The 22599-nt window shown below is 57.6% G+C and overlaps 3 protein-coding genes across 4 annotated transcripts; 1 reads left to right on the top strand and 2 right to left on the bottom strand.

The window, feature by feature from the left end:
• Positions 1-446: 446 nt before the first annotated feature.
• TMEM238 (transmembrane protein 238) lies at positions 447-2952 on the bottom strand. Of its 2 annotated transcripts, XR_005017488.1 has the most exons (3): positions 2331-2952; positions 684-752; positions 447-571 (listed from the first exon to the last, which is right to left on the bottom strand). XR_005017488.1 is itself a non-coding variant. In XM_036833998.1 (2 exons), the coding sequence occupies exon 1, from the start codon at positions 2872-2874 to the stop codon at positions 2338-2340; it is 537 nt and encodes a 178-aa protein (XP_036689893.1). In that variant the 5' UTR covers positions 2875-2951; the 3' UTR covers positions 447-571; positions 2331-2337. The 2 variants fall into 2 exon arrangements, 1 of the variants encoding a protein (XP_036689893.1); XM_036833998.1 differs by lacking the exon at positions 684-752 and having other exon boundaries at positions 2331-2951.
• Positions 2953-4241: 1289 nt separating this feature from the next.
• RPL28 (ribosomal protein L28) lies at positions 4242-7122 on the top strand. Its single transcript, XM_036835080.1, has 5 exons — positions 4242-4387; positions 4722-4810; positions 4906-5029; positions 6662-6780; positions 6982-7122. Exons 1-5 carry the CDS (start codon positions 4312-4314, stop codon positions 7069-7071), a joined length of 498 nt encoding a protein of 165 aa, XP_036690975.1. The 5' UTR covers positions 4242-4311; the 3' UTR covers positions 7072-7122.
• Positions 7123-15414: 8292 nt separating this feature from the next.
• UBE2S (ubiquitin conjugating enzyme E2 S) lies at positions 15415-20826 on the bottom strand. Its single transcript, XM_036833875.1, has 4 exons — positions 20398-20826; positions 19633-19780; positions 18083-18273; positions 15415-15872 (listed from the first exon to the last, which is right to left on the bottom strand). Exons 1-4 carry the CDS (start codon positions 20398-20400, stop codon positions 15558-15560), a joined length of 657 nt encoding a protein of 218 aa, XP_036689770.1. The 5' UTR covers positions 20401-20826; the 3' UTR covers positions 15415-15557.
• Positions 20827-22599: the final 1773 nt, after the last annotated feature.

The following is a 22599-nucleotide window of genomic DNA, read 5'->3' as shown; positions in this document are numbered from 1 at the left end:
CTTGGGCCAGTAGGCATTTGCCTTGCTTCCCACGAATGCCCGGACAACTACAGCTCTCAGACTCCCTAGTGGCGGGACGGAAATTTTCCTGGAAGTTCATTACAGTTGAAGACTCACCCTGCTCCGTCCTCTTTCCTCTGCCCCTCCTCCCTCAGGTAACAGAGCTACTCCAACCTACCCTCCATAAGTATTCCCCCCAACAAGTATCTTGCAAGTCTTTGTCCCTCTGTCTGCATCTCTGGGGACCTCAAACGAACAGAGGAACCTGGGCTGAGGGAGGTCTGGACTCAAGGGGTGGGTCTGGGCTTGAGATCCTTGCCCCCCACTCCTGTCCCCCTCCGTGAGGGGACAGCGTGAAGCTAGGCTCCTAGGTCCCCAAGGGCTTGGGCAGCCCCTCCCTCACCCCTGCCCCAGTGCCGTCCCTCCCCAGACAGATACGCAGCACAGTGAGGCAGAGCGCTTTATCCAGGGGGGGATAGATGCAGGACACGCAGGCATCCTGGCAGCCAGATGATGACGGGGGCAGCTGCGCACCTCCATCGGGTCCTGACAGGTGTGGCCATGCGTTCGTCTGTAGGAGGGAGGGTGGGGTTAGTGGCTGCTCAGGACCCCTGCGTGTATCCCTGCATCCCAGGACCACCGCCCAGGAGAAGGGGCCCCTTCCTCCCGCTTCAGTCCCTCACCATTGACTGACGCGCTTGCTCATTGGCTCCTTCATTACTCCGTGCCCTGACGTGCGGCAGCGACTGTGCCTTTAACTCACCGGAACCCAGTGGTACAAGGTGGGGAATGAGAGGCAAGGAAAGGCAGAGACGGAGAGACTTACACACAAAAGAGAGAGAGGGAGAGACACATATGTCGAGGGAAGGACAGAGGCACAAAGATAAAAAAAGACACGGGAGATAGACCGAGACAGGCACAGGGACAAAGAGAAAGACAGGCAGAGACAGAGAAGATGAAATGGGGGGAGAAATGACATAGGATGGGTTAGGCTCTGCACATCTTCTCAACTAATTTTGGTCCCAGAGGGAGAGAGAAGTGACCAGAGCCAGGACCTACAGGCCCCTCTGTTAAAATTCCAGTTCTCTGTCCCTCATGTGCTGGAACCACCTCACCCTGCCATTATGGAGTCCTGTGTTTGGAAAGGCCCGTTTTCCTTCTAAGAGGGGCCTACAGGCCGGTCAGCTTGGCCAGTTTCTGGCAAGTGGTTCTAGCAGCAGAGGTCTACCCAGCTGTGTTAGACTTCTGGGCAAGGTAAAGTGTTTCCAGGGGTAATTTTAACCACAGGTGGTTATTTCTGCATTGTATGCCAAATTTTGTGTTAGCTAACACAAAGACACCAGAGACCCAGGCCTTACCCTCCAGGGGCTCCCTGTTGGGTGGGAGAGACAGTATCAGCACAACACACAGTGATACAAGCAATAACAAGGGTAACTCAGACAATGTGAAGACCCAGAGAAAGGCACTGAAGTTGAGTTGGATCTGAAAACACACCTGGGAAGTTTTCTGAGTGGAGTGCAGACAACAAGGGCACCCCCAGTGTAGGTGAAGGCATGGACAGAGGCCAGTTGGTGTGAGACAGCCTGGCCATCGTGGACTGAGGGAGGTCATTCTAACTGCAGAGAAGGCAGGAGATGTGGGGCTGAGATGTGGCAAACACACACATAGTGAGTGGCTTGGATTTAACCAGAGGGCAACAGGGAGCCACAGCAGGTCTCTGGCAGAGGAGTGCACTCTGGAGAGTGCAACAGGTACCTCCCTTTTGGCAAGAGGTGGCACCTTTTGAGGCCTCAGTGTCCTCCCTGGGGTGGGGACAGTAATAGCAGTGACCTCAGAGACTCTGTTACACTTGGAGGATTAAATGGGAAACAGGACTCGGTGCACCTGGGGACTGGAGCACAGGGACGAATCACCTCCAAGTGTTGGTGGAGCTAAAGGTGACTCTCCAGCCCTCACGCACGTCTGGGGGCAGGGTCTCATTTGTCTCTCCCCAGTCTGCACCCATGCCTACTGTCTCTAGGTCTTCATCCTCTGGGTCTCCGCTAGTCTTTGCTTCTCTGCCTTCCAATCTTGACCTCTACCTGTCTCTCTCTCCCCATTGTCTCTGTCTCTCCATCTTTCCCTCTCCATTTCCATCTCTCCTTGATGTCTCTCCATCTCTCCCCTCTGTCCTTCCCTCCCTCCCTCCCTCGCACTACCTCTCCAGCTCTCCGTCTGTCTCTTCATCTCTCCCACTGTCCTTCAATCTCTCCCGCTGTCCCTCCATCTCCCCTCTGTCCCTCGGTCCCTCCATCTCTCCCCTCTGCCCCGCCCCGCTCCCCGCCCCTCACCTCGGGCTCACTCGTTGCCCGCACCCGCCGCCCCAGGCCCGGCCTCGAGCGAGACGAGCTGCAGGCGCACGCGGCGGGAGCCGGGGGCGTGCGGCGGGGGCGTGCGGGCGGCGGCGCGCGCTCCCCAGGAGACGGGCGCGGCGCGCCGGCCGGCGGAGGAGGAAGCTGGCGCCGACCAGCGGCGGGAGAGCTTTCGCGCGAGGCGGGAGAGCGCCGAGGGTCGCAGGCCGTAGTCGCGCTCGAGCTCCTGGCGCGAGATCTCGATGTTGCCGGTGTACCAGAGGATCCAGCCGAGCAGGCTCAGGAAGACGAGCAGCGCGCCCGAGTAGATGAGCAGGTCGCCGAAGTCGCGGCCGCGCACCTGCAACTGCGCGAACACGCCGGTCAGCAGCGCCGCCATGCCCGCCACGTCCAGCGCCACGGCCACAAGCAGCGCCAACCGGCAGCGGCCCAGGCCCGACGCGGGCACAGGCACGCCCGCCGGCGGGGACGGTGCGCCAGGCGGGGGCCCCTGCGAGGCGCACACCGCTGGCGCCGCCGCCATGGCCCTGCTCCACCGCAGCGGCTGGCTCCGACGGAGAGCGTTCCGCGTTCCGGGTGCGGCCCGGTCCGGGGCGGGGTCAGGGGACTGCGCCAGGTGTGCCCGGCACCCGCCTGGTCACCTGAGCTGGGCTGGGTGCGGTCGGGCCCGGCCCGGGGGCGCCCTGGCCCTCAGAAGCCGATGCTGGGGGCAGCTGGGCGCACAGATTAGTGCGGCCCAGGGCCCCTGCATCCTAAGGAGCCTGAAGCAGCGCATGGTGAAAATCCGGGGTGCTCTAATAGAGGCAGCAGGGCAAACCCCAACATTCCTGTTTGCTCAGATTTCTCCTGGGGCCTCTGGACTGTCAGAACTCATTACGGCGAAGTCCAGGGGCACAGAGATGGGCCAGACAAGGCCTCTGCCTTCAAGGAGTTTCTGGACATAATCACAACTCAAGGTGCCTTAATGGAGGTGACATAAAGCACCGTCATTCCTTCTGTTCACTTGGAGTCTCTCCAGGCCCTGTGCTGGTGAGGCTGAGGACTCAGAGGTATATCAGGCGAGGCTCCTGCCCCTTAAAGAGGACCCTGACAACAGAAAATAAACTTCCCTAAAGTGTAACGGGTGTGACATAGGGCGGAATGGAGGGGGAGAATAGGGCTGGAGTCCGCGAGGCACAGGAAATAAGCTGGGCGAACAGGTATGCAAGCCCTAAAGGAACCAAGACCTTTCCCAGGCAAATCTCGTTTCCTCCAAACACACCTCGCCCTTAGAAGAAATGGGCGACAGTCTGCGAGAAGGCTCCGTCCGGCTTCTCTCTAGACTCGAAATGGTGCAGGAGCTTAAGAGGACACAGGGGAGGGCGAATTGAGAGGGAGCTCCCGGGGTTAGCCGAAGGTTTCCGAACGTGGCCGAATGGAGACCGAGTGTTTCCGAAGAGATTCGAAGCGGGCATGGGCCAATAAGAGGGAAGCTGGCCGCCCTTCGGAAGAGTGTTTCCGGAGAGTTCCGAAAATGTCCGACCGAGCCTGCTGCCTTCGTCGGGAATAGCCGAGGGCCTACGAAGAACGTGGAAGCACCCGAAGTCCTTGTGTGGTTTAAATAGTTTACGCACTAACAAGTTCATTCATAAAACAAATATTTATTGAGCACCCACCCTGTGCCAAGCTCTGAGTGGCAATATTGGAGAGAAGCCGTTGAGGAAGGGGCTTGGGACTTCTGGAAAGGGACACACTCGGAAATCCAGCCGTGGAGTTCCGAAAACACACGAAGGGCCCTCGGAACTGTACCACTCCGCGTCGAGAACACCCCCTCGGGTCCCCAGCCGAAGAGTTCCGAAAGTCCCCGAACGGTTTGAGACTGACTGGAGGAAATAGCCGAACGTGGCCGAGCTGCCTCGGAGGCGGGCGGAAGGAGGCGGGGACAGGCGACGGCGCGCGCGTACCCTGAGAGGAAGCGGAAATGCGTGTTGCTATTAAAGGCGTCGCCCCGCCCCCCGCCTGCCTCTTTCCGTATCCGGCCGCCGCCACGAGAGGAGGTGAGTTGCTCCCGCGTGACCGCCTCTCGCGCCTGCCCCCGGGTGTCTGTGCTCTTGCCTGCCTGGCTCACTGCGCCCCTCGCGCTCTTGGCTTCACTCCGGCCCCGCCGCCTTAGGTCGCTGTGGATTCTCACCTCTCGTCCCTCGCAGTTAGTCTCGGCCGCCCAGGTTCAGCGCCGCCACCTTAGGCCGCCCAGCCCCGCCTGGCAAATTTCTAGGCGCTCTCGGCCCACGCGGTGCTCCCATTCGCCAGGTCCCCAAACGCACCCTTTCTCTGTTGTCCGGCGTCGGCCTGCTGCTCCCCTGACGTTTTCCCGCGCCCCTTTCTCCGCAGCTGCCGCCATGTCCGCGCATCTGCAATGGATGGTCGTGCGGAACTGCTCCAGCTTCTTGATCAAAAGGAATAAGCAGACGTATAGCACCGTAAGCGGGGCTCTGACGCGTGGGTCGGAGGGAGGGACCTTTACGATTGCTGTGCCCCCTTCCTCTTCATGACCGCGATGCGTCCTCCTTCCCAGGAACCCAATAACCTGAAGGCCCGCAACTCTTTTCGCTACAACGGGCTCATTCACCGCAAGACTGTGGGCGTGGAGCCGGCGGCGGACGGCAAAGGGGTCGTGGTGGTCATGAAGCGGAGATCCGGTGAGCATTTGCCCTGGCTGGGCCCAGGCAACAGACCCCCATCCGGGGCAGGGGGCTGTGGTTTTTCACTGTCGGGCCGCGGGAGTGATTCTGCTATTGGACGGAGGATTCCTGGGGTCAGGATGTTTGCCTGGAAGGCTGGTTCCTCTCCAAGCTAGCCCACCAGCTATGTGAGCTTATCATCTAAAAAGTGGAGAAATTAAAAGCATCTGAACTCCGTTGCGTGCTTATCAGGGTTAAATTACAGGGTTGCATGGTTTGATGATGTTTTCAGAATAAATCCTTGAAGAAGGTGGAAGTCTGCCTCCACCGGTGGGAAAATTCAGGTAAACAGATGGGGAGCCGCCTTCTAGCTCCCGCATAGGAAGTGACAGCTTGGGTTTGAAGCAGTAGTTTGGCTCCCATGCTGGCTTCGAGGATTCAGAATGGGGCGCTTAGCATCCCACCTCCCTGCGCCTCAGGCACAGACAGGCCCTTTTAGACTCTTAGAGGAGGTCAGGGGGAGGCAGGGGTGTCTCTGGGTAACAGCTGAGTCATGGTGGCGCACCCGCAACACTTTTGTTTGTAGGTGGGCAGTGGGTTTTAAGAGATAGGAATGAGCTTTTCCCCGGGTCCCTGATGAGGACTGATTTCTCTTTGGGTTCTGAGCCCTGTGTCCTGTTCAGTGACAGCAGCAGCCACGTCTGCTGCCTTCTGTTCTCAGAGGGAAGGGGGTTAATCTCCCTTCCCAGAAGCACAGACCCAGGAGCAAGCAGTTGCTTATGCTTTTGGGCTTCTCAGGTTCCCACACTCCTGAGAACCCTGTTCTGGTGCGCTGGGTCCCAAAACCTTTGCTTTCCCTTCTTGGATTGTTGGGTGGCTTTTCCTGGGCTGTCAGGAATCGGGTTGACCTGAGGAGGTAACATGGGCTCTCCTCTGGGGTCAGAAGGCTAACGTGAAATCTCCAGTATGGTACAGGGTCTTTGGCATCTGGGGGGAAACCTAGGAGCACAGGATCCTAGCCAGGACCCCATCAGGTCTTTAGCGCAATAAAGGGGGTGTTTTCCTTTTTATCCTGGGCAGGGGAGTCCAACTCCACCTGTGCACAGGTGAGGGGCAGGTGTTTTCCCCAGGCCTCTTCTTACCCCTGGTCCTCCTGTGGCTCCACATCACCCCAGCCTCACAGCTTGGCGTTTCAGACACTTGTTGCTGAGCGGGTAGCTAGGGCCCAGGAGGGTGCGGAAGGGAGAGGAGCCAGAGCTGCTTTCTGGGGAGCGCTCGCCACCTGGTCAGCGTGGTGCCAAGTGCCCACCTCGCCCAGGCTCTCCTTGGAGTCACACAACTGTGCTTGTGACCTTGGGCAAGGGAGTCCTGGTCCCTTTGCCTCTGCTTCCCCTTCGGTGCAGTGAGATGAGCAGTGTTGTGTCTCAGGGACAGGCTGGGGAGGAGACGCCTATACAGGTGCAGGACCTGGCCTGTGGTGGCCCTCGCCATCGTCCTGTAAGTTGATGCTTGGAGATGGGACTGCCTCCCAGGCTCACACAGTCCGGGCACTCGGGTTCTCTGGGTGGGACTGTGCCCTCACCCCGGGGGTGGGCACCAAAGGTCCAGACCGTCTGACCCCTGGGGCCCCTCTTCTCCCCACCACACCAGGCCAGCGAAAGCCAGCCACTTCCTATGTGCGGACCACCATCAACAAGAACGCCCGGGCCACCCTCAGCAGCATCCGGCACATGATCCGAAAGAACAAGTACCGCCCGGATTTGCGTATGGTGAGTGGGGGCTGGAGAGCTGATGCCAGGTGGTGGAGGCGACTACACAGTGGGGACCCAGGGAGCCTGGCCAGTGCTGTGAAGGACGGCCCTCTGGTGACTGCGCTCTGGGGAAGAGGGAACGTCGCCCATCTGGGAGGCATGCGGGGGTGGGGGGCACAGCTGGTGGGGTGGGTGACCTGAGCCCGCCTCGCCTCCCAGGCTGCCATCCGCAGAGCCAGCGCCATCCTGCGCAGCCAGAAGCCTGTGATGGTGAAGAGGAAGCGGACCCGCCCCACCAAGAGCTCCTGAGCGATCTGTCCCCTTCCCCAATGCAATAAAGCTGTCAGCTGACTTGCCTCAGCCTCCTCGCCTTCCAGGCCATGTCCCCAGGGGCTCCCCTCCCAGCCGGCAACACACGGTCGTCCCAGTGTCGTGAGTCTGGAGGGACCAGGTCCAGGTGGGGGAGCTGAGCCCCAGCTTTCGTGTGTGTCCTTGGCCCATCGTTTCTGCCCATCACGGAGGGCTGGTGTTGGTGTGAATTTTTACATTCGACGCTCAGAGGTGATTGTTCAGTACCGCAAAAAAAAGGAACTGCAGGTTAAGTAAAATCTAGAATCAGCATGATCCCACACTCTGCTAATGCATGACAAAGCTTCAAGAGAGACATAAAGTGGAAGTTTTTGTTTTTTTAACGTTTAGTCTAAGGTTCCTGAGGGGTGGGCATCTAGATCAAGGGTCAGCGCACGTTCTGTTTTGTGTAGTTCTGTGGCCTGTGGCACAGCAGTGTTGGCAGTGTGGCCTTTGAAGGAGGAAGCATTTACGGTCTGGGTCTTTGCTGTCTGGGACCCCCGCTGTAGACCATTTCTTCCTCCTGGGGTGGCCTGGAAACCCCAGTGGCAGCTGGGGTGAGGAGCAGGCTGGCCCTACTCTCCCACGGCAGGTCCTGGGGCAGCTCGGCCTCTCCAGGGGGCTCTGCAGGTGTGAAGTGAGCATCCTAGGACTTGGGGGTGGACAGGGCCCTCAGTATGCCGTGGCCGTTGGTTCTGGGCCCAGAACTGCACTCACGGGCACCAGTGCAGCTCCTGAGTCCAGAAGCCTGTGGGACTCTGTCCACAGCTGGGGGAGGGGAACACGAGCTGCACCAGCCACCCAGGAGGAGGGTGGCAGCCTCGGGCTTTCTGCCAGCAGGCGTGTCCTTACACAGCCGTTTTCTGGCGAGGAGCCCACCTGGCCTAGCGTGTCTGCCTCCGGCTGCACTGGGGGTGAGCCCAGCGTCCCTGCAGCTCCGGCCCTCACCTGCTTCCTGCTCTCAGCAGGTGACTGCCCTCCCCGCTGCCTTCAGCTGCTCCTGGCCGCCCTCCGGCCCTCCCCCAGGCTGCGCCGCTCTGTCTCCTCAGAGGTCTCTTCTGACCGCTGGCTCTAACGTAGGTTCTCCTAGTTGCTTCCTTGTGTTTATTACAGCCGTGACGTGGGCTCGTGGGCACTGCCTCTGGGCACCTGCCTGGGTCCTTCTGCCAGCTCAGCTGCTAGCTGTGTGGCCTTGGGCAAGTAACTGGATCTCTCTGCCTCTTGTCGGAATTACGTGGGCTAAGGCAGCGGTCCCAAACCTTCTTGGCACCAGGGACTGGTTTTGTGGAAGTCCCTTCTTCCACGGACTGGGCGAGGGGAATGTGGTTCAGGCGGTAACGCGAGCGATGGAGAGCAGCAGATGAAGCTTCGCTTGCCCGCCGCTCATCTGCTGTGCTGCCCAGTTCTGACAGGCTGCGGGCCAGAATTGGTCCACGGCCCGGGGTTTGAGGACCCCTGGGTTAAAGAATGCAGGTAAGTGCGTCAATTAGCTGTTGGTGTAGTGTTTTAAGCCTATGACAAGCTGGATGGCGTCTCTGTAACTTCAGATGGGCCTGTGGCGTGCGTGTGTACACATATACGTACACACACGTACACTTGAGGAGTGGCTGTTTTCTCTGACTGCCCCAGATGCCCCATGAAGCAGATATCATCCCCACCTTACAGATGTAGAAACCGAGGCTCAGATGGGTAAAGGTCACCCATGTCATTGCTCGTGGTGTGTTTCCTGTGCACCTATTATGTGCCAGCCACTATGCCATGGGCCAAGGACTCGGGTCTCTGCCATCCTGAGGACCCTGTGCAGAGACGACAACCCTGCCCCCACCTCACAGCTCTGTGCCGGGGCCCAGGAGCTCCACACACCCAGACAGTTCCTGACCCCCCTCCCACCCTGCTGCCCCCTCCAGCCTTCCTCAGTGGGCGTGAACCTGATCCCTTCCTGCCGAACCCTCTTTCTCCCCTGGACCATCCGCCCTCACCCCACGGGGGTCTGTCCTCAACCCAGCTGGAGTGGCATCTTTAGTTCCAGGTGGAACTTAGGCGACTTAACACCTGCTCAAAACCCTCCCACGGTTCCCATCCCACTGCGAGTGGAAGGCAGCCCCCTAGCCGTGGCTGGTCGGGCCCGTCTCCGCCCGGACGCCCAGGCCCCTGCTGTCCACCCAGCCCACGCGGTTCTGCCTGGGAGCATCTGCACTAGCCGTTCCTCTGGAAGGTGCTTCCCCACAGGGAGCCAGGGCCTCTCACTCTCACATGTTGCAGGGCAGTGAGGTCTCCTGACCACTTTTCTTCCCCTTTGGCCAGCATCCGGGTTCTTAGTTCCCCGACCAGGGATCGAACCCGCACCCCCTGCAGTGGAAGCGCCAAGTCTTAAACTTTGGACTGCCAGGGAAGTCCCTCTTCTGGCCACTCTTAAAAATCAAAATCCTCCCCCCCCCACCCCGGCTTCATTTTTCTCCACAGCACTGAAGTCCATCTAGCGGGTGTGTCCTGTGAGCCAGGACTTAGCCCGGCACCCAGCGTACCAGACGCACACAGCGCTGAGCGTCTGCTCCCCCCCCCCCCGTGGCGGCCGGCTGTCAGATGGTCCGTCTCCTTGTCTGCCCCAGAGCCCTGCTCCTCTAGGCCCTTAGCCCACGTGGAGTCCGGCTGGTCACCTGAACCCCCAAGATAACTACCTCCCTCTGTGGCCTGTTTCCTCCTCCTAACACAGCCTCACTCAGTCTGTGGACCTCTAGCCCTGCAGGTGGCCGGGCCATCGGGGGTGGCTGGGCTGGGGATGCCACGCCAGGGGTCTGGATGGCACTTCGGGGAGGTGGAACCAGGAGAGGGCTGGTGGGAGGGAACAGGTCTCAGTCTTGAGGCTCTGCTGCTGGAGCCCCAGTGCTGCAGGCATTCCAGGCCTCAGCTTCCCATCTCCCTCCTGGGGAAGGAGAGAGCCTGGCGGCAGGTGTGGTTTGTATGGGGGGCCGTCTATGCAAACTTTGTTTTCTCACAAGTGATGTATGTCGGCATGGAAATTGGAAAAGCAAGTAAAGAATTAATACAAGATTTAAAAAATCATAAATACCCAGACACATCATAGTAAAAACGCTGAATGCCAAAGACGGGGAAAATCTGGAAAGCAGCATGAGAAGAGCAACTCACATGCAAGGGAACTGCAGTAAGACTCACTGCTGGCTTCTCAGCAGGAACAGTGGGGCCAGGAGGCGGTGGCATTACAGGCAAGTGCCCAGAGAGATGCCCACAGCATCCCCCTCCCGTCCCCCACCACCCACAGCATCCCCCTCCAGTTCCGCGTGCCAGTTCCTACGCTTGGGTGCGTCACTAGTCTCTCTGCGCCTCAGTTTCCCTACAGGTGAAACAATAAGGTCGTTTCTAGCATCTGATTCCTCAGGGCTCCGCAATGCAGAGATCCTGGTTTGGTTTGCTGCCGTTGTCTCCAGTGTTGATCTGTCTGCAGAGTGTAGGGCGCACCCTCGGCAGCTGCCCCACACAGGGTCACTCAGAGCAGTGGAGACTCAGCGCTGAGATGTGCTCTGTTCATGGGAGGGCCTGGCCTCGATTATAGTTCCATCTGCACGGATACCTCAGATACCTCAGGGCTCCGTCACTCCTCAGCCTCGGTGCCTGTGACACGTGCATGTGAATAGACCTTACTTCCTAAGGCCCTTGAGGTTAAATGTGCAGAAAGCTGGTAACATGGCTGGCCAGGACAAGCCCACAGGTCTGCCTTGCGTGAATGAACAGTTTAGTGTAAATTACCTTGAGCAGGTGGGCTCAAAACAATCACAAATGTCCTCCCGTCTCTGTAACTGTTTGCACGCCAAACGATGCTCGTGTTCTTCTGAGCACTTTGAGGACAAATCCACACGCGCTGGTGCCTGTGGCTCCCGGTCTGCATGAGTTCTGTGAATACACCGCTGTGGCCGCATTCCCTCCAGGCTGTTTCTTCCCAGGCCAGGAATTTAAAAAATCTCTTTGTTTCTCTTGTAGTCATTTGCTGTAATAAAATCTATTCTTTAAAGTCTTTCATTATGAAAATGACATGAGCACGTGGTTTGGAGACATGCAAGGAGCCCCGGATCCCAGCCCCGGATCCGACCATGCCGCCTGGCATGTGGGATCTTAGTTCCCTGCCCAGATATTGAACCCGTGCCCCCTGCAGTGGAAGTGCAGAGTCCTCACCACTGGACGGCCAGGGAAGTCCCTTGTGTTTCATCTTGAAAACTATTCACAGTCATCCACCTGTGGGCCTTGAGCACCCCAGGCCTGCTGAGTTCACCCTGACTGTATGTTACCCCCATGGCCCTTGGCCAGGTTCTCACAGCAAAACCAGCACATTTGTTTCAGCACCTTCACTTAGCGTAGCATTTATGGAGGAGATGCACCCAAGGGCAGCGGGGACACTGTATTGTCTTCACGATTTCTGTGTAACTCCAAAACTGTTGTAAAAAAAAGTCTTTTAGGGCTTCCCTGGTGGCACAGTGGTTGGGAATCCGCCTGCCAATGCAGGGGACACGGGTTCGATCCCTGGTCCAGGAAGATCCCACATGCCGTGGATCAACTAAGCCCATGCTCCACAACTACTTAGTCTGCACTCTAGAGCCCATGAGCCACAACTACTGAGCCTGTGTGCTGCAACTACTGAAGCCCATATGCCAAGAAGCCACTGCAATGAGAGGCCCGTGCACCGTAGCAAAGAGTAGCCCCACTTGCAGCAATGAAGACCCAATGCAGCCAAAAATAATTTAAAAAAAAAAACCTTTTAAAGATAGACTAAGATAGTGTTTACCTCTCAGGTTGAGAAACACCCAAAAGTTGGGTAAAAATCAAAGTGCACTTAGTGAGGCCGTTGTGGGGGGGGATGGGCACACTTACATCACTGACAGCGTCAATTGGTACAAACCCACGGGGAACAGTTTGGCCATATCGGTACAGAATTACAAATGAATGTTGCCCTCTGGCACAGGGATGTCACTTGAAAAGGTTGACTCTGTTCCTTGTGTGCCACGGGATCCATGCACAAAGGTCATTCCTTCCAGCTCAGTGTGGCACAGCTGAGGGCAGGGAAGGGCTGTGAGTGCTGCAGGACAGATGGCCAAGATGTGCTAAGTTGAAAAGCCCAGGTGCGATGTGCCGTGTTATACACAGATGAAACGCAGGACGTGAAAGAACATACGTTTATGGTTTATGGGAATTCTCTGCCGGTCCAGCGGTTAGGACTCCACGCTTTCACTGCCGAGGGAGCGGGTTCAATCCCTGGTCATGGAACTAAGGTCCCACAAGCAGCATGGTGTGGCCAAAAAATAAAAATAAAATAAAAAAATAGAACATATGTTTAAATTTGCTTACGTTTGCATAGAATTTCCCCAGAAAAATACACAAGAACCTGCTGACACTGGTTGTCCCTGATGAAGGGACTTGGGTGTTGCGTGTGGGGAGATGGGAATGAGAGGGAGCCGTTTCATTGAAGAAGCTCTTGTTTAAAATTTTTAAAAAGTCAAGTCTTTGCTTGCTTTTTTTTTCTTAAGTCTTTGTTTTTTGAATGGGTAACATGCACATGGTATTCCAAGCTCTGTTTCTTGGGACAGTATTTGCAGGTGCTGATGTAACCTTACGGAGGCATTCGATGAATATGCAAGCAAATACACATCCTATTTATTGATTTATTTTTGGCTGCGTTGGGGCTTCGTTGCGGTGCACAGGCTTCTCATTGCGGTGGCTTCTCTTGTTGTGGAGCACAGGCTCTAGGCGGGAGGGCTTCAGTAGTTGTGGCATGCGGGCTCAGTAGTTGTGGCTTGCGGGCTCTAGAGCGCAGGCTCAGTAGTTGTGGCGCACGGGCTTAGTTGCTCCACAGCATATGGGATCTTCCCGGACCAGGGCTCGAACCCGTGTCCCCTGCATTGGCAGGCAGATTCTTAACCCCTGCACCACCAGGGAAGTCCCACATCCTATTTAAAACAAAATTAAAACAAACAAAAACAGAAATGGTAGCCTATCTTGTACAGCATTTGCATGTTGCTCTTTCTCACGTATTTTGGAGATTGGTCCATATCTCATAATGAGCTTCTTCATGTTGTTAGAATTCTGAAATATAGCAGACGCAGAGAAAAGCACACAAAACATATTTGTACACTTCCCTCCTGGGCTCCCTACTGGCTAGAGGTAACCAGTGTCCTGAGCTTTAGGGAAACAGTCTTCTTGCTTTCACAGCTTTACCGCCAAGGTGTGTGTTCAGCAGCACAGCTTGGTTTTGACGGTTTTGGAATTGTGTGCGAAGGCATTCAGACTGTGGGTCTCCTGTGACTTGCTTGTTTGCCTGATGCTGAGTTCTCCACGCTGCGGGAAGTAGTGATGGCCCACTACTTTTGTGTTGTATAGTGTTGCTCCTTGAATGTACAAGCATGTTTATACTGCTTGCAATTAGGACAAATGTGGTTTTGCAGCCCATGGTACGTGTGCTAGAAGGCTGAGTAATGAGATACTACTGCGTCCCCACGTGACTTTTACCATTTCACGCTCCTGCCAGGGTCGCACTGTGGGCCAGGAGAGTTATCCGTGGCTCTGCAAGTGGCGTTGTCAGATCTTATCACTGTGGTAAGTTTCACGGGAGCATAGTGGTCTCAACTTTGGTTTACACTGCACTTTCCCCATCACTAGTGATGACGGGAATCTTTGCATGTGCTTGGTAGTCGTTGGGATTTTCCCTTTTGTGAAGCATTTGTGCAAGTGCTTTTGCCAACTTTTGTGTTGTTTCTTACTGATTTGTAGGAGCTCTTTATACATTTGTTTGGATTTGTCCTTTTCGATTGTATGTCTTGCATACAACCCCACTGACTTGTCTTTCATTCTGCTTTAGATAAACAGAAGTCCTTGATTTAAAAAGTTAAATCAACTTCTCTTAGATATACTTTACACAAAGTAAAATACACCTGTTTTAAGTATATACTCTAAGTTTTGACATCATTCTGCACCCGTGAGCCCCACCATAATCGGGATCTGCAATGTGCTCATCACACCCAAAGCCTTCCCACACTCTTGTACACTTTACCCTCCCCGATCTCAGCCAGCCAGTCATCTGCTTTTGGCCATTAGTGACTAACTTTGCCTGTTCTAGAATTTCATATAAATGGAATCAAGTATTTTGTATTCTTCCGTATATGGCTTCACTCAGCATGTTACTTTGTTTATCAATGTTTAGCTAAGTAGTATTCCACTATGTGAATTCACAATTCCTTTACTCATTCATCCATTGGTGAACATGTGGGTTTTATTTCCAGGCTTTGCTGATCACAAAGGAAGCAACTGTGAAAACTGGCATACCAGGCTTTCCTTTCTCTTTGTATTTTATGATCATTTTTGACACTGTGTCCTAAGGCCCGGCACAGAGCCTGACAGAGGGCAACAAAATCTTTGGCCTCCCCATCTGTGCCTTCGTTGGTTTCTGCCAAGACGGACCACTCCCTACTTTCCCACCAGCCGAGAACCCCGACACTTGTCCGGGTCTGCGGCCCTTACCTGACCCTCCATAACAGTCCAAGAGGTACAATGACCAGCAGGTCTGCCCTCCTGCAGATGAAGGAACAGGGCAGGGAGAAGGGCCATGCCGCGGGGCGCCAGCTGCGTGCAGGAAGCTGACGTGCGCCGGTCTCCCGCCCCCACCCCCAGAGTGAGGGCAGAACCTGTGACCACGCTGGGACGTGCTCCTGCAGTCAAGTTATCAGCCGGGGCTCATCAGCTTCATCTAATCAACTGGGTCCCACAAAAGAGGGCTGTGGGGTGAGAACCCCGGCAGCTTCTAGCAGCTGGGGATAGCCCCAGGCCCTACAACCCCAAGAAACTGAATCCCGCCAACTTTGAGTTTGAAGAGGACCCGAGAAAGGAACGTGCCCGGTGGATCCTCAGCTTCACTTCTGAAACCCGAGCAGTGACCAGCCCATCACAGCAACTTCCGACCAACACAAACTGTAAGACAGGTGTCTCCTCAGGCCTGGGATTTGTGATATGTGATACAGAAATCCACAGGAACATGTTCTGTTGGCTAGAGCGGGATCAAGTGCCCCAGCGCACGGCAGACAGACGGAGCTCCCACACCCACTGCCCGGCCACTGTGCCCATTTCAGGAGAACAAGGGCAGGAGAGATGAGCAGCAGGCCCGTGCCTGGCACTGCACCCCTCAGACAGAGGGCGCCCCGACCCCAGCAGGAGGCCCGCGGAGCTGAGGGCCCTGTGCTCAGCCCACGAGGAGACTCGGGCTGGGGGGCCCGCTGCTCAAAGCCAGGCTGGTAGAGGCAACAGCAGCTGCTTTTCCAACTTTATTTAGAAAAACAAATCCAGGTCCGAGTGCCCCCGTGCCCTCCCCCACCCCAGCCATAACTTAAATAACTTAGAGACAGAGTTGGGGGCAGGCGGGTGGCGGTGGGAGAGGGAGGGAGGCAAGCCCGCTACAGCCGCCGCAGCGCCCGCTTCTTGTCCGTCTTCTTCTTGGCTGCCAGCTTCTTATCACGCTCGCCCGCGTGCTTCTTGGCCATGGGCCCCTCGGCCCCTCCTGGGCCCCCGGGGGCCACGGGGTCAGCGGAGGAGGCCACAGCCCCGCCGGCCTCGGCCCTGCCGCCGCTGGGCCCGCCTGCGCCCCCGTGGATCTCGGTGAGCAGGCGCGCGCGGGCGGCATACTCCTCGTAGTTCTCCAGGAGCAGGCGGCCCGCCTCCTCGTTGAGGGCAGACTCGGGGTTCGGGTGGATCAGCAGGCACTTGATGGTCTGTGGGGAGAGCGCCAGGGTCAGGGGGGCCCCCCAAGCCTCACACGGCCGGCCCTGCGGCCCCCGCTCCCAGCACCGCTCCCCCGGACGGCACACGCCTGCAGGCCCCGCCACCAGTGACTTGCCCCAGCTCATTCAGCAAGTGACGGGGGGCTTCCCTGGTGGCGCAGTCATTAAGAATCCACCTGCCAATGCAGGGGACATGGGTTCGAGCCCTGGTCCGGGAAGATCCCACATGCCGCGGAGCAACTAAGCCTGTGCGCCCCAACTACTGAGCCTGCACTCTAGAGCCCGCGAGCCGTAACTATCGAGCCTGCGCTCTAGAGCCCGTGCTCCGCAACAAGAGAAGCCACTGCAATGAGAAGCCCGCGCACCGCAACGAAGAGTAGCCCCTGCTGGCTGCAACTAGACAAAAGCCCGCGCGCAGCAACGAAGATGCAATGCAGTCAAAAAAAAAAAAAAGGAAGTGAGGGGGACAACTTAGGAACTAGCAACTAGACAACTAGCTCTACATTACACTACAGGAAGATGCTTAAAGCTAGAGCTATCACTGGCTTTAACAGGAATCTCAAGGGCAGAGGCACAAACCCTGGCTGGACAAGCTGTTAATACCCAAGAGAAAGGCACCAGGGCATAAACAGAGACTGATGCCCGAGGACAGTCAGAGAGTGGTCCAAGAAGGAAGTGAGTCTTCAATATTCCTTAATACACCCATTTTTTTTTAAAATTTTTATTTATTTATTTATTTATGGCTGTGTTGGGTCTTCGTTTCTGTGGGAGGGCTTTCTCTAGTTGCGGCAAGCGGGGGCCACTCTTCATCGCGGTGCGCGGGCCTCTCACAATCGCGGCCCCTCCCGTTGTGGGGCACAGGCTCCAGACGCGCAAGCTCAGTAGTTGTGGCTCACGGGCCCAGTTGCTCCGCGGCATGTGGGATCTTCCCAGACCAGGGCTCGAACCCATGTCCCCTGCATTGGCAGGCAGATTCTCAACCACTGCGCCACCAGGGAAGCCCAATCCGCCCATTTTAACTGCAGAGTAGATCGAGGCTGAAAGGTGTGACCAGCCAGCCCCCAATGGACCCTTCTAAGAGGAGTCTACACAGACAGCTGTGGCCCCTAAGCCGTGTTTGTTTTACCTCCACTTTCATTCTAAAAGGGAACACAGAACACCCCAGGAACCCAGAACTTGTCTGGCCTTGAGCAGGTGAAATGCTCTCTCACCTGTAAATGGGGGCAGTAACGAGTACTCCCCAAAGCACCTGGCCCAACACACATCACTGATAATCATGAGGGACCAGGATCACACCCTAATTCTGACAACTGCACCCCACAACCAGAGGCCTGACTGCCCGCCTTCCCCACAGCTGCCCTCCCATGGCTGAGCCTGGCCTGGGCCCCGCACTGCAGGCGCTAGGGTCGTTGGGGACACTTGGGGTTATTCTGTGAGCTCATCTCTGGTGTTGCTGGCAGCCACCACTGGCGCTCCAGGGAGAGGAGGGAAAGGTCTGGGGTCTGTTTACCTTGGTGCTCAGTCCTCCCCCGGGCCCTGCAGGAAACCCCAATTCCCCATCCTCCCTACCAACTGCCCCAGGGGCTCATTAGAAATTCAGTGTTTGTTTTTTTAAATTTCACCTTGTGAGAGGGGTGGAGAGGCATCAGGTGACCTACATGCCTTGAGTGGCCTATGGGGACCCTGGAGCACGAGTCGTCTGGCTGTCTCCACCTCCGCTTGGCTGAGGTGAGCCCGGATGGTTCTCCGTGGGGTGGTCCCTGCGGCAGGATGTGCAGCAGCTTCCCCGTGGCCACCCACTAGGTGCTGGTAGCACCCCCAGCTGTGACAATTAAAACTGTCCCCAATGGAACAAACCCCCCCCTGGCTGAGAAACAACGGAATGACAATGGTGATGGTTGTACAAGCTGTGACTACTGAAGCACCAATGAACTGTACGCTGCTGGATACTGGAAAGTCTATCTTCACCCTAACCAGATGCTTGACTTGTACCTGTCAGAACGCCGTCCCGCTACACAAACCCATCACTTGTTCCACAGCAAAGGCAGCTGAGCACTGCCAACCCTTCCAGAAAAGCTGGAAATCTGGATTCTTATGTGGAAGCCCCAACAACTTCAGCGTTGACTTTAGAAGAGAAACAAGGCTCCGTGGCTTGGACGTCATTGGGACACGCCCAGGAGGGAGGCCCAGGCAGAACTCACCAGCAGCACGTGCCGGATGCCCAGCTCAGCTGTCCAGTCCCTCTTGAGCACGTTGACGCAGATCTCACCGTTGGCGCCCACATTTGGGTGGAAGATCTTGGTCAGGAAGTAGCCCTTGGGCGGGGAGGCAGGAAAGTCCTTCCCCAGCAGGAGTTTCATGCGGAAGAGGCCTCCGGCGTATGGGGTCCCCTCTGGAATGCAGGGAGGGGGACAGCGTCAGGAGGCACAGGCCTTCCAGGCACCCCCAAAACCCAGTCTCCACGGTCTGGCTGCGAGGCAAGTGCCCCACCGCCTCCTCCACCAGACCGGGGAGTTCTCGAGAGGAAGACAGGCCCAGGTTCCCAGGGGGCCACAGGCACCATCCCCAGCTCAGAGTTAACCCCCTGACTGGTGAGCCCCACCCACAGATCCCTCTTCATTCCGAAGTGAAGGCACAGCACACCCTTCCCAAGAGGCACAGACACACATTCCCACTCAGCTCCTCGGAAAAACATCTATTTGGAAGCCTCTCAGGCAAATGTCAGGACAGTTGTGTCCACTCCGTGGTCTTCCCTGCCGCAGCAAACACTGGGAGCTGTTCCAGACCCGTGGCTGTTCCTCGTGCCCCAGCCCCCACGTCCAACCCATCACAGCCTGGGCAGCTGACCTCCAGGTCCACTCCTGAATCTGAGCCCACCTCCAAGTCCAGCGGAACCACTTCTCTCACCTGATGGATGCCCATGGTCAGTGGCTTCCTGACCAGCCTCCAGATTCTATCCCCACCCTCGCCGACGTCAAAGTGAAGTCTGAAGCGACCCACTGGCCCGGCTTTAAACCCTCCAAAGGCTTCCTTTCCAGACTCCTTTGAAAAGAGGCCTACAAGCCCTAAAAGATCTGTTCCCTATAAGCTTCACAAGTCGTTCTTCTTCTGTTCCTCAGGAAGTCTTCCCTGACCCCCTCCCGACAAGTTCAACTCCAGACTAGGTCCTTCATCACATACTCTTCACTTAAATTGTAAAAATTCAACTGATAACTTAAATGTAGTGCACATGACGCGACCTGCTAAACCACTCTGCAAGATCAAACGATCCTCTGTAGTCATTTGGTTATTACTGGTATCTCCCGGCAAGCCTGCATTTGGCTTGTTCTCTGCTTGGTCCCCAGAGAACCTAACACTGGTGGCAGGAAGGAGTTTGAGATGATCCAGCCTCCCCTCCAGGCCTTTGCTGACACTTCTCCCCACCTGGCATCCTCTTCCCAATCCCACTTAATTCCTACCCATACTTCAGGATGGAGGAAACACCCAAACCCAGGTAAGGCCCCATTATATGCTCTCCTGGCCCCCAGAATTTTTCTCACAACACTTACAGGGAAAGTATACACAATTACTTGCCATTTCTAGTGTCCTGCCCTGCATACTGCGAGCACCATGTGTAACAGGTGTGCCTGTCATGTCTACCCTTGCGTCCTCAGGGTCTGGCAGTCCACCCTACAGTGGGAGCCTCCTATCCTTGCTCTAAGATTGACGAGGATCTAGGAAGTGCACCCCTCCCTCTTGTTCCCACACTCACCAGGGCCCTCGATGGTGACCTGCAGGTCAGTGAGGTCCTCCTCATTGGGAAAGACCTTGATACCGTCAGGTGGGTCAGCTGTCAGTGTCGTAACCTCCTTGTACACCAGGCGGATGATATGGGGGGGCAGGTTCTCCACGTTGGAGTTCTAGGTATGGAGACAAGGGGGTGAGCCAGAGGCAGAGCCAGGGCCCGGTGCCTCCTGCAGGATCTAGGATGCAGTGGCACCCTAGTCTTACTCCTGCAGTCCCAGGCTGTCAATCACCCCGAGCTCCCAGAACCCCCAACCCAGGATGCTTCAGACGACCGCCCCAAGCTGATCTCCCACTAGAAACAGGGCGGATTGCCGAGGGCTTGCGGATGACTCCACTTTCCCCAGAAGACCCCAAAGCCCGCTCGTAGCTCCGCAAGGCCCCCCAATGATCCCGGGGAAGGCCCGAGGCCTATGCCGGTCCCCCTTCCCCACCTAACCTTGGTAAGACCACCCTGGAAATCCCAACTCGGGCCTGAAGACGGCGGCGGAGCGTCGTTGTTCCCGAAACACCCACGGGCGGGCCAAAAAGCCCGGAGCTCGGCCGGGCCCTCCCCTCCCGCCCCGCCCCGCCCCGCCTCGCCTACAGGAGGGCCCCTGGGCCCATCTCAGGCCCGGGATACCCATGTGGGCCCTCCAACCCCCCAAGCCGCCCGCGAGAGGCTCCTGAGACCCCCGCCTCCTCCTCTGGGGAGGGCCCAACCACCCCTCCCGGGCCTGGACGCCTCGCTCACCATGACTGCTGCCGGCCGGGGGCGGGTCCCCCCGGCCCCCTTCCTGCGCTCTCCGGCCGCCGGCCGGGGCGGGGGGTCCAACTGCTGCCGCTGCGGCCCTAGCGAGGCCCCGGTGGCCCCGCTCTGCTCCCCGCTGCCTCCAACGCCCGCCGCGAAGCACGCCCGCCGCGAAGCTCGCCCGCAGCTCCGCCCACCCCCGCTGCCCGTCCGCACTAAGCCGGCCGCGCGCGCACCGCCGCTCTTTTATATCCGCCCACAGGCCGCGCCCCCTCGCGGCCCCCTCTCGCCGTGCCTCGACCCGTGACGTCAGCGCGCACGGCCCTCGGCGTTCGACGGGCTCGCTCCCATCCAGCAAGCTGCGGGCCGAAGTTGGGGAGGGGGCGCTCGGCGGGCCGGCCAATGGGGGTGCGCGGTGGTCGGGGAGGGGATCCGGGAGGATGGAGTGGCGGAGAAGGGGAAGTAGAGTGGAAGAGGACGTGAAGGGCGACGCGACCGCTGATTGGCCCGTTTGAATGAGACGCTGGCGCACGCGCGCGCCCCGACGCCCAGGAGATCACGCACGCGACTAACGGTCGGCCGTGGAGCCTGGGCAGGGCGAAGGGAGGTGGGACTCTGGCGGTTTAAAAGGACGATAGAAGGCGCGCCGGCCAATAGGGACGCGCAGTCGTTGAGTGGCGTCACGAGACGCGCGCGGGCCAATCCTTGACGGAGAAGGCAGTAAGGGGGTTGGGGGGCGGGGAGAGAAATGGTGAGCGACCAATGGGAGGCTTGCCTAGCGCGGACCCAGGCGCTCGCAGCCAATGAAGTTCGTTGGTTTTGTGTATGCAAATGAGTGTGCGCTGATGCCTGCTCCCCTTCCTCAGCCGGGAGTGGGGGTGGGTGCTGGGAATCGTTGTACGTTTTTCTCCGAGGCGCCATTTTGTGCTGAGAATGACCTGTGACCTGCGTGGTGTGTCCCGGAGGTTCCAAGACCAGTCAGCCCGGCGCTGAAGGCTTAGACGCCTGGCCGTCCAGTGTGTGACCTCTGGCCCCAGCCAGGCCTCAGTCTCCTCCTGTGAGGACTGTGCCCGAGAAAGAAGGAAGAGCCCCCAGCCCTTGTTGAGGGCCTGGCCCTGCCTGTGACTGACCGCGGCCTCCCGCCAGCCAGGCCTCGCCGGGACTCCCTTTCCCTGTCTGGGGAACCGGCCCAGAGCGCCCCGGGCGGCCCAGTGTAGGCGCCCTGAGAGCGGGAGGCCCGGGAGCTGACCCGCTTCCTCGGCTCCTGTGCGGTGCGGCCGCGGCGCCCCCCTCAGGCCCTCTCTGCCCTGTAAGAGAGGGTCCCGACAAGACCCCTCAGGGGGCCCCAGCCTCTGGAACAGGGGCCAGGAACGTGCAGAGACGCCCGCCGCCGTAGCCATGACTAGTTTGTGGCAGATTGGCCGCACGCGGGCATCCCACGCGCCTGGCCTTGGGTCTTATCCCGCCAGGTGCAGAGGAGTCCGGCCCAGTTAACACTCGAGACCCCTGAAGGAAGAGAGGGGTCAAGTGACTTGCCCAGCACCCCTCCCCCCCCCACTTGGGACATGGCGGAGGTGGTGGTCAGACTGAGCTGTATCTCAAAAGTCCACCCAACAGACGTAACTGATGATGGTCGTGAGAATGGTGGTGATCGATCCGGTGCTCGCTGGGCAGGGCACTGTTCTAGTTTCTTTGCATGCTTCATCTCATTGAATCCTTGCAACAGCCCTGTCGGGTGGATGTTATGATTCCCCTCTGGACACCCTCAGTCGTTCAGTACGCTTTTATTTTTGAGCACCTATCATGTGGCAGGCAGGATGCTCTGGGGATATGGCTGAGCGTAAAAGGAACAAAATCCCCGCGCGCTCAGGGAGCTGACATCTTCGTGGGGAAGCCAGACAGTAAACAAGTAAGTATATCCTATCACGTCAGCGAGTGATAAAGACGTAGAGGAACAATCAGTCAGGGCCGAGGGCATAGAAAGGGAGGGGTGGGGGCTGCTGTCTGAGGAAGGATCACTTGGGCTCCATACGAGAAGGTCCAGGGGAAAAGCATTCCAGAAAAGGGAACAGCCCGTGCAAAGGCGAGGCGAGGCGAGGGGATCGCGCTTGGTGCGTTTGGGGCGCCACCAGGAAGCCAGTGAGGGTAGGTCGGACGGAGGTGCTGAAGTCCGAGAGGTAAGGTGGGGCAGCGGTGACATCTCTC

The sequence above is a fragment of the Balaenoptera musculus genome, chromosome 19 (assembly GCF_009873245.2).
Source record: "Balaenoptera musculus isolate JJ_BM4_2016_0621 chromosome 19, mBalMus1.pri.v3, whole genome shotgun sequence".
Classification (NCBI taxonomy): domain Eukaryota; kingdom Metazoa; phylum Chordata; class Mammalia; order Artiodactyla; family Balaenopteridae; genus Balaenoptera; species Balaenoptera musculus.
The sequence above is the reverse complement of the archived record's forward strand: the minus strand, read 5'-3'. Positions and strand labels throughout refer to the sequence as shown.